Below are 10,798 nucleotides of genomic sequence, written 5' to 3'. Positions count from 1 at the left end.
TATGATAGATTTTTATGATCAAAATCAAGAGGATCCTAAGATTCTAAGGAAAAATGCTTTATTACTAAGTTCCACATCCCCAAATAAGTAATATTATAGACCCAAATATGGCTATGCCAATCATGCTTAGCTATGTTCAAGAAAATGGCCCAACCATTTAGGTTCATTTGAAGTGATCGTCCCACAAATACAATCACATGGCATCTGGGACATCAAGACCATATAGCTAAGTCACCAGTGGACCTCTATTATATAGATGTTTTCATTTTTTTATTTGTAGCATCTCTTTAATTTTAGTCTAATTAAGCCCCCAAAAAACTTAATATTCAATTCACAGATATAAAGTAATCTATCAGAATGGAAAGTCCAAAACTCTTCTATAAGTCTTCACTGCATAATTGAATTCAATCTCATACTTCCAACATTAACATAGAAAAAAAAAAAGCAAGAATTTCTTTTTCTCTTATTTTATATCAAAATATGTATGCGTTGTGTGTACATATTTTCATCAATATCAACAATTCCTCTGTTTGTATCTATAAAGAATTAACCATTCCTGGTGCTAATTACTGGCTTTACTGACAAATATTTCTTCTCACATATTCGACTTTATCACTACTCTTACGAGAAAGATATAAAAACTATGTTTGTACCATTCTAAAACTGAAAGTTGATACAGACAAGTTTTGAAACTGATTTTGTCTCCTTTCTCTCTCTTGCTTATTCATACTTGGCGTTATCTTTTGTTTGTTTGGCATGTTTTTCCTCTGCTTCATTTTAAAGTTAGTTTGATCTCTTCAACACCAAACACATTTTCATGGGTCTCAATTGATTTCATAGGTCATATAAATTCTTCAACTACTAATATATATCATATTATTTACTACATTATTTGATAAACAATTTGATATTCCCTTATTTTTGCTTAAATAATATTTGGACGTGAGTGGTTTGTAATTGCTATATGGAATTTATAGCCTCTTGCGGAAGTGTGACGGTCAACTGTATTGAATAAGTACAAATGTACATATATATATATATATATGAAAAAAACCAAATACAACAGGAAAAGTAAAGGATCCTTTAGCCCTTATTGACCATCTATATATCTGTTTTCTATTTGACCAAGTATTTAAAATCTGTTTTATGGTTTTGAAAACAAAAAAAAAAACAAAAAAAAAAAAACATATATTATCGTTTTGAAAAAAGAAATTTGTTTTTAAATGGAAGGGCTGAACAGACACTTTAATGTATCCACTACATATTTACATGCCATAAGTAATGAAAGAAAAATTCAATTCTGAAAGCGGAAAATGTAACTCTAAGAAATAAGCCTTTAATGTAATTAAAAGATGCTTGATTTAGATTCTAACCTTTGAAACACGAGGGTCCACACACTTATGCCACCATTTTGATTGATATTGTTAATCTCGTACTATAATCTTTTGGAGCACCAAATCGTTTACCAAGTAATATGTAAACGAGGTTATATTAATATTTAGTTTTTTTTTTTTTCAGTGTTATAATACTTAGATTATATTAAAATTTAGTTTTTTTTTTTTGGTATTATAATATTTAAGTTGTACTAATTTTTTTACCAATAAAATAATATTTTATTTACCACATCATTCGGAAAACAATTTGATGCGTTCAACACTGTTGAAATCTTCAACCTATAACAAGATTGTACACACAATTAACTAAATTTACATATCAAATGTAACAAATATATAAGATAGATAAGAAGGAGAAAAAATTAACCAGTGTTCACAATAAACAATTATATAAGACAGATAAGAAGGAGAAAAATGAAATTGAATTCAAAGAAAATTTTAGAAAATATGAATAAGAAGATAATGGACTCTTGAATAATTAAAATTCGATGAGTGATACTCGATATGCATAAATCTGTAATTATAATGCACATTAAGGATGAGAACTTGGTGAGAAGTGCAATATAAAAAGGAGAATAAGGGAAAATTATTAATGGTTTTGACAAATATATCCTTTGGCTCTGTCGTTATCTAAAGTTGTAATTTTAAATGTACAAATTCAAAATTGTCCGCTTAACAAGATTAATTTGGCTTTTTATATTCTTTTTCACTGGACAAATGAAATACCACAACCTAATTGGAATCCAAATTAGACTTACCAAAGTTGAACAAAATGCCATTGCAAGTGTTTCCTATGCCACCGTGCTACTCTTACAACAAAACATTGAAAAATTTAGTACTAATTGCCAAATCATGACCTCTCCTTCAGAGGAAAATGTTAAATATACCATTTTGATCTTCTTACAATCTTTCCATATGATGTAGTAGCTACCTGTATCGCATACTCGATGAGGCAATGAAAAATTTGTCCACAGATTTTCCATGGCCAAATCCTTGAACATTGAGACTTCAATATTCAAATAGTGTGTGATTATTAAAATTTAGAATAAAAATGAAAACACAAAAGAAGAAGAAGATGGAGACGTCAAAATGATTTTTCAAGTTGAGGTGAATTGGGAGTTGTAGAAAGAAAGCAAAAGCCTGAGAAAGTCGTCCAACAGTCCAAACCCTTATGGGCCGGTTTGAAAGGAAGCCCACAATAAGCATATGCCCATCTAGCCCAATGAAAGTAACCGGATGGTTTCCGCTCAATACACTCCAAATCCTAGTTGTCCTTCCACACTGCCTTCCAATCCAACCACCTCAAAGCCTCAACTTTAGCTTGAAGCCTGTCAGTGTGTGGAAACTACATGCTTTATATCCGAGGCTTCATTTTATTTTGTTTGTAATTTTAAACCAAAGAGAACATGAATACAAGTGTAATGCAACAAGGTGATAAAATATTATCAACAAAAGAATAATTTCCCTACCATATGGAACCCAACCCCCCCCCCCCCCCCCCAAAAAAAAAAAAAAAAAAATCAAAGATCAAACATGAAAAAAATATCCACGAAAAAGAACAACAGAGAAACTTTAAGCTCTAAAATTTTGCCCATGAGCAAAATTTAGTCAAACCAAGTTACCATCCGCTCAAATTCTAATCCTCCCGCGAGTTAGGTCGAACTGTCTGTTATCTAATTACATATCCAAAAAGTCTGCAACTAGTATTTTGATTTCCTTTCATTTCACAGAAACAACCCCAACAATCATTGGGGAAAAAATAGATGAAAAGTAAAATGAAGAACAAGAGGCACTATCAAATTTGATTAATGGCAAAGGGCCCTGGAATTCGCAGCCATTTCCCTTTTTGTTAAATTCCAAAATTCTCTTATCAATTAGATTGAAAAAAATAAAAATTAAAATTAAGCAAGATCACATTAAAGAAAATTTCTAAAAGAAACATTGATAATCTGCAGTACTCATTTAAAAACAAACAAAACTCCCCAGGAGTAAACACCATTAATCGGATAACAAAGTGGGTTTACATGCTGGCTAATTAGAAACCATCGAATCCCCCTACCCATTAAGCCTTGACATGTTGCTGAACAACATGAAGGGCTTCATGATCCTCACCAAAATCCTGCAAGGAAAAAATCCGTTAATTTGCTTCATTTAGAAAGTTAAAAACCAAACAGTAGCATAATAGTATTGTACTTTGATCCTGGTAAAAGTTTTCAATCCAATCATACCTTCACGACAACACATGAACATCCAACTACTTTCCTAGCCTTTCCCTCAGAATCAATCTTGCACAACTGCAATGAGAGGATCCAAGTAAAATTCAAATTAGAATGCCAATCAAAACAGAATTCTTAGATTGAAAGCAATCAGAATTACTGATAAACTCAAGCAAATATGTCTGATATGAACAAGGGGTGGTCAGATTATAGTTCAAAGAGAACTTCCAACCAATGGTGTCTTAGATGCGACTATAGAGACAACATTGATATATCAAATGGTTGCAATAAAGCCAACCAGTAATCATCAACTTAATTCAAGCAAAATGTAATCACAATGAAACCACTGCAGGTATGCAAATGTACAGTGGAAAATGAAATTCAGAATCTCAAAAACAAATACTTTCCAAACTGCAAACTAGATAAGAAGGAAGCCACAAAAAACCCCATCAGGATTTTGAAAGAGGCAGAACTTTCAGATTGAAAGTGGAAAAAACAAAAAGGAAAATATTAAACAACAAGAGAAAATGGAGAAAGAATACTTACACCAGCCCACTCTCCAAGAGTCTTGGCGCTTGGGACAGTCAACATATTCACATTATGGTCAGCACAAAGTGCTTTAACAAGTTTAACATAGTCCGGCTGGTCACAGTCCTCGGCCAAGACGCAAAGCTGGGCAGCATGCTTTTCAATGACTTTGGCAGCTTCATGGAGGCCTCGAATAAGCCCTCCATGGGCCAGTGATTTTCTCAGTACAAGCTGTAAGGCGGTCATTATGTCCATGGGCTCACCCAAAGCTGGGGCAGCTGCTGCCTCAACTGCAACTGGAGCTTCATCACTGCAATAACATATGGTTTAAACAAAATGAAAAAATCATACAAATCCAACCAACCAAAATACATAAAGTTTGAACCTTTATCCTTTCTGTAGAGCCTAAAAGTTACTTTTATTTTCAGAACTTTGAAATGCTGTGATTCTATTCATGATCCTAATAAAATCCCAAGAATTAAAAGATCCAAACTCAGTCAAAAACTAGGAACAAAAATTGCAAACGAATAATGTTTCAGATAATTCTTTCGTCAACTTACCCTGACATTTTCCTTGTTCTTGATGTTCAAACAATATCTCTATCTCGTTCCTGCAATGCATAATCCAACAACTTAGCATTCCAAATATCAGATCCAAAACACCGAATCTCAGTAATAATATACAAATCCAACATTACAAAGGCGACGAGCGATGAGAGATTGAGCGACCTGGTGAGTTGAAGCAGCTGATAGTTCGTTTGGCGAAGAGGCAAAGTGAAGCAGCGGGAGTTAATAGCAAGGTTTTATAACCCTACAATAAAACCCTAATTCATCTTCTCATAGATTTCTTCCTACTTGGGCCCCCAATTTGGGCAAAATCTATGCTAACCTTGCTAATGGGCCGAAAAATGTGTACATTGTGAATTTGGTGGGGAATTCCGTAATATTTCTCTTTCTTTACAATATATATTTTTTTAATTATCTAAAAACTATATATTAACTTCTTCCAACAACATGTTGTATTTTTTCTCTTTCTTTTTTCATTTAAAAAAAAAAAAAAGAACAAGTAATTTCAATGCCATCCATGAAATATCTCATAGGCTACAAAAACAAAACTCGATCTCTCAAGACCGGCTTAACTTTTTTTTTTTTTTTAATAAAAAAAAATAAAAGCTTAAAGACTCCTGCTGGCAAATATATAAGAAAGTAAGAATAGGGACTTCTGCTTCGATAAAACATGGGGGAGCCGTGAAAAAAAAGATGAAATTAAGGTTCATTCAATTTAGAATTTAAAGAATTTTAAAAATTTTTAAAAATTTAGAAATATTTGATTTAGATTTTAAAAGAATATATATAAATTTAATATTTTGATAGATTTTATAAAAATTCATTAAAATCTAGATATATTCAATTAATACTTTATAAATTTTTTTTAAAATATGATGATATTAAAAAAAATCATCGATTTTAAAAAATAATAGATTTTAATAGATTTAAAAGGATTTTAACAATGGAATTGTGATAGAAACTATCAATATGAAATCCATCCTTAAACCTAAAAATTTTGTTTGATTCTTATAAAATTTTTATGGAATCTGTAGAATTCCATAACAATTTATCAAATATTTTAAAATCTATATTTCATTTTAAATCCATCAAACTTTAAATTAAATACATACACCATGCTAGTTTGTCAAACAACTTTAAAATGGAAAAACTTAAGAGCCCCAAATATGTCAGTTTCTTCGCATACTTTTTTTCTGAAAAAGAATATGTACCATTACGACCAAAAAAACATAATATGTACTACCAAACCAAAGAATTTTAACGTGAACCGAAGATGTAAAAGGAGATCTATTTTAGGTCCACTACACGTATGGGTTTTGGTTTTCCGGCTGATCTATCGTTCAGTTTTTCTGGCACTAGTAAAACAAAAGCCTCTTTTTTATTTTTTATTTTTTTTCCTGGTGAATGTAAAACAAAAGCCCTTTCATGTATGTTTCGGTGAATAACAATATTTTGTAACATAACTTTATTGGCAAGAAGCTAATCTTGGCTACTAAATGTCAAAGCTTGACTTGTTACAATTTCGTCTCATCTCACCAACTCTTTCCATCTTCTCCTCCCTCCATGTCTTCCCAAGCTTTATTTCTTAAAACACCATATTCTCCTGCGCGGACATAAAAAACATAAGATGCCTTGTGGGCCAAACGCAAAAGCTTCAACCCTCTCTCAGATATTGAAAATGTCCTCGGAGTACTCGTGAATCACAACCAGACCTGTCAAAAATCAATCTATGAGAGCATAATCAAACGAAAAACTATGCAAGCATGCACAAACGTATATCAGGGACAGGTGAAAAAAGAAGATGCCTTGGAGAAGGAAGAAATACGGAGGGCAAAAGGTGAGATACTGGACATGGTGGATGTAGAGTTAAGCCTCCCAAACTGCATGTCCGCAAACTTCATTTTCAGATGCGTTCTATGCAGGCACCACCGAGCATCAGCCTTCAATCAGCAAGACAAGTGGACCTTACCTTACCAATGATATGGTAAAACTTAAAAGTGTGTACATCAGTGATATCGTTACCAAATAAATGCAGGAATACAAAGAAATTACACCAAGCAGATAAACAGTCATTACTAAGCTTTCCAACCGATAAAATTTAAGTTGAGCAAAAGTTAATACAATACTAAAATGGAGAAATACGATATAACTGGAAAAATCAATTCGAGTAATGCACTAACCAAGTGACAAACCACACTGCAAACAAACAAAGCACTCCAGAAGTACAAGCATTCCAGAAGCCCTTTTGAGATTAATTAGAAGCCTTCCTTACACAACAAGTAGCTAACTCTGACTAAAATCATTCGGCCATGCACACGTCCTAAACCTAAGAATTTGAAACAATTCTATGAATTTGGATTCTCGCTTTCAACCAAAATTATAAAAAATAAAACTAATCCCATGACCTACATCACTTTGAAGAGGCAACAGACAAATTAAAAGCCAATGACAATAATAATGCATCTTATTTCAAATAAACAATCACAAATTACATATTTAAACACAAATTCATTTATCAAATAAAATCAAAAGCCACAATCCATTAGTTTCTTCAAGGTTCTGCCTCTGAGAGTGGGACCATCAAAACACATCCACAGTTACTAAAAGCAATGATAAACTGAATGTGAAAACAAAATTATATTTATAACATTTTCATTCAAGACATTTAGGACCCATACATTTCCATGGTCAGCTATTAAACGAATAAAAAAAAATAAAAAAAAGGCAGAACAAATGACAACATTAAATCATAGTCACAATAGAAGAGTACCTCAAAAGGGGCGGAGAGTGAATGAAGAGACTGTGATGCTCAGACTCTTCATTTAGTCTGAAGTACCTAAGTTGACAGGCATGACATAGGATCCTTCCCTTATTCTTGGCAGAAAAGCATGGATATGAAAAACAAAAAAAATAAAATAAAATAAAAACAACAACAAAAAAAAAAAAAACCGAAAAAAGAAGAAAAATGACTTGACTACAACAGCACCTCAAGAAAGAATCAAAATCAAAGTTGAAAGACCACGTACTTACAAAACAAAGTTGGAATTAACCCACCTAATGCGCTTGAAAGTGTCTATTTACAAACGTCAATTAACTATTGTTATTATTATTATTTTTCTATTCATTGATTACATGCACTATGCATAGTAACTGAATTGAAATTAAATAAAAGACATAAACCATCAATAAAATTTCCAATAATATTGTCATAAGTAAATCCCAAAAAGTAAATAATACTGTCATAAATATTTACAAATATATCTATATCCAATTTTGGACTTTTTTTCCCCCTCCATATCACAAATTTAATAATCAGAAATATTTAATCATAGCTAATTAGCTACCACTACACCTGAACCTTTGCAGTATGGCTGAAAGACCTAAGCAACATAAACTTGAGAGTTGCAGCAAACGTGGAACCTTGTGCTAGAATTATGTAAATGAAATTTAAAGAATCGTCTGCTAACCCCTGAAGTCTCCTCGTTATATTCCAAACATGCTCGAGAAGATTGAATATTCTTAAAATGGAAGCCTCCAGTCCGCCCAAAGAAACTCCAAAACCATTCTCTCAATGTTTTGCTCAATCTGTGTTAAGTCCAAGTGAAACTAAATGCATTCATTAATAAAAGTGACAGAAATTAAAAGTTCCGAGGTAGTATACACGAGTGAGTAATCATAAAAATACATAAATTAAGAAACTTGTTGCCAAAAGTGTACATAGAGATGCGACCCTATCAGGCACAGACATACAATCAAACAAACAACTTTCTAATAATTTTTTTCTTTTTTTCTTTTTTATAAGTTTTTAATTTTTCTGAGTACTCTGTCCATTTTCAACACCTAAACCATACAAGACACCAGCATACTTCTCCATAGAACCGCTAAAGAAATTCTCTTTCAGTTTCCTGAATGTACAAGATGTAAGCAAACTATCTGAACCGGCCTGGTGACATATACCAACCCTTTCCACTTCCAATAATTCGGCGAGCTTGTTCAAGCCACCGTGAAGGCTATTACAAAACTTCATCAAATGCTTGATATCATACACCGTCGGGAAGTACACGTTAATCAAATTAAAGAATCCAACTTGTGTGTCAGGCAAATTGTGGCAAGTCAACAGCTTAAGCAAGTAGCCGAAATCATACCCACTATGAAAAGTGACCCAATGAACGCTATCATTCAACACGATTCCCGAAGACATCAGGAGCTCGCCGAATCTCTGGGCATCAATTCCCTTCTCGTTGTTCTTCTTGAAATCAATGCCGCTCTGGCGCAAGAGCTCGATGGAATCATTGGCGAAGACGTCCTCGTTGACATTGAACTCGCGGAAATTGAATTGCCAAATGCAGTACTTGTCGGTTCCACAAGTGGGTAAATTGCCTTGCTCGTCAGAAAATGTCAGACCCAACTGAATCAGCTTCAGCATATCAACGTTGTCCTTCAAGGTTTGGTAATGGTAATCGTAGCTGTTCTTGAAATTCCCCACCGGGCGAAGAACGATTCCTGGAAACTCGGTGTCCATGGCGACGTACGGGTAATCATCGACGATTTCGCGGATCAAGCTGAATTCCTCCTCGAGATTTTCGTTCCATACCTCGCGAATTAGGATCGCATCTGTTTTCGGTAAGAGCGGCATTCCTCGGCAAAAACCCCCAAAAAAATAAAAATAAAATAAAACAAAATAAATTTATCGTATTGAAACCGCGAAATTCGTCAATTCAGGTCACTAATCCAACAATTAATGTTAAATTAGCCACGAAGATCCACGGAGGAAACCGATCGATTTCTCCAGATCTGCAAGATTCATAACAAAAATTTTTAGCTACAGAACGACGATAAATGCATCGAATCATCAAAGTCCCGATTAAAATTCCTAAAATTATCAACAACCCAAACGACAAAAAAAACAATTGGAATTATTAAATCAGAAAGAAATTGAAACGAAATGTTATGCGCGAGAAAAAGAAAAAATTGAAGAAAGGCGAACAAATAAAATCGGACCTTGAATCAGGGAAATCTCAGCCACTGCATCACGGATCTTGAAATAGGCAACAGCTATGAGTTACAGATTCTAGAGAGAGAACAAAACGAAAAACAGAGCTCAACGGATCTCTCTCTAGGGTTTCCAATATATGTGTTGCAAAGCGGCGAAGACAATCGAGATATTTCTCATTTTTTTAAGGTCAAGAAGGCCCTGTTTGGTTTCATATCTTTTTTTTTTTTTTTTTAACTCAATATTAAGGAATATGAAAAAAAAAAAAATATATATATATATATATATTTATATATATATATACATATAAATTATCGAAATTTTGTTTGTATTTAATATATGAAGTATTTTGTCATAATATTATTTACCAAAAAAAATGTGGACAATTTTTATTTTTACTTCAAATTTTTGACTTTTTGTTACCTTTTTCTAATGGAAACTTCTAATGGGAATATCCTTTTTTTTTTTTTTGTTTCCTGTTAAAATCGATAATGGTCTGGTCCCCTTATTCTAATTAATCACGGCAGGCAAAAATAAAAAACAAAAAATAAAAAAAGTGCATTCACAACGATTCTCTTTTTTTTTTCTTTTTTTTTTTTAAAAAAAACTTATTTATAAATCTAAAGTTTTGATTAAATTGCATTTCCCTGTAAAGAAATATATTTTAATTTGTTTTAAATTATTAAATAAATCATGAGATTTGGAATAAAAAATGGACATGAGAAGGGAAAAGTAAATAAAACTAAATGCAAAATAATAAAAAAGGTTTTCAAATACGCAAAATTCCTAATAATTTTAGATGTTAAATAAAAAACTAATTTATCAAAAAAATAAATAATGATTTATCAAAAAAGGAAAAAGTAATAGGCTTTGAAACGAATAATATTAGAAAACTGAAAAAGCAATTTCAAGAAAATAAATAAATATATATAAATATTTATATGTGGAATGCGTCCACATTGTATGGACTGTTTGGATGCGAGTGACCAGCAAGCATGGGGTAAATATTGAAATACGTGAACACTCATTTTATATACAATTTTTAAAATTTATGATCCAAAGCTCATGCGATTATTTGCATTTGATAAAAAAAAATTAGGC

General features: G+C 32.4%; 2 protein-coding genes across 3 annotated transcripts; both read right to left on the bottom strand.

Moving 5' to 3' along the window:
* Window positions 1-3,283: 3,283 nt before the first annotated feature.
* On the bottom strand, window positions 3,284-4,976 carry LOC107408776 (small ribosomal subunit protein eS12). Of its 2 annotated transcripts, none has more exons than XM_016016198.4 (5): window positions 4,867-4,976; window positions 4,699-4,748; window positions 4,157-4,448; window positions 3,623-3,688; window positions 3,284-3,513 (listed from the first exon to the last, which is right to left on the bottom strand). In XM_016016198.4, the coding sequence occupies exons 2-5, from the start codon at window positions 4,704-4,706 to the stop codon at window positions 3,457-3,459; spliced, it is 423 nt and encodes a 140-aa protein (XP_015871684.1). In that variant the 5' UTR covers window positions 4,707-4,748; window positions 4,867-4,976; the 3' UTR covers window positions 3,284-3,456. The 2 variants fall into 2 exon arrangements, with proteins under 2 accessions (XP_015871684.1, XP_015871690.1); XM_016016204.4 differs by having other exon boundaries at window positions 4,836-4,912.
* A 3,398-nt stretch (window positions 4,977-8,374) lies between these two features.
* LOC107409059 (probable CCR4-associated factor 1 homolog 6) lies at window positions 8,375-9,930 on the bottom strand. Its single transcript, XM_016016493.4, has 2 exons — window positions 9,706-9,930; window positions 8,375-9,498 (listed from the first exon to the last, which is right to left on the bottom strand). Exon 2 carries the CDS (start codon window positions 9,338-9,340, stop codon window positions 8,510-8,512), a length of 831 nt encoding a protein of 276 aa, XP_015871979.1. The 5' UTR covers window positions 9,341-9,498; window positions 9,706-9,930; the 3' UTR covers window positions 8,375-8,509.
* Window positions 9,931-10,798: the final 868 nt, after the last annotated feature.

This window comes from Ziziphus jujuba, chromosome 1 (genome assembly GCF_031755915.1).
Source record: "Ziziphus jujuba cultivar Dongzao chromosome 1, ASM3175591v1".
NCBI classification, from domain to species: Eukaryota; Viridiplantae; Streptophyta; class Magnoliopsida; order Rosales; family Rhamnaceae; genus Ziziphus; species Ziziphus jujuba.
This window is presented reverse-complemented; position numbering and strand designations above follow the sequence as displayed.

What these genes read in the sequence shown, in the direction of transcription:
- LOC107408776 (XM_016016198.4), bottom strand. An exon ending in CTCTTGGAGAGTGGGCTGGT is followed by an intron (nt 3,689 to 4,156) that starts GTAAGTATTCTT and finishes CTCTCATTGCAG; the next exon opens with TTGTGCAAGATTGATTCTGA. An exon ending in GTTCATGTGTTGTCGTGAAG is followed by an intron (nt 3,514 to 3,622) that starts GTATGATTGGAT and finishes TTTTCCTTGCAG; the next exon opens with GATTTTGGTGAGGATCATGA.
- LOC107409059 (XM_016016493.4), bottom strand. Translation starts at nt 9,340, where the DNA reads ATGCCGCTCTTACCGAAAACAGATGCGATCCTAATTCGCGAGGTATGG.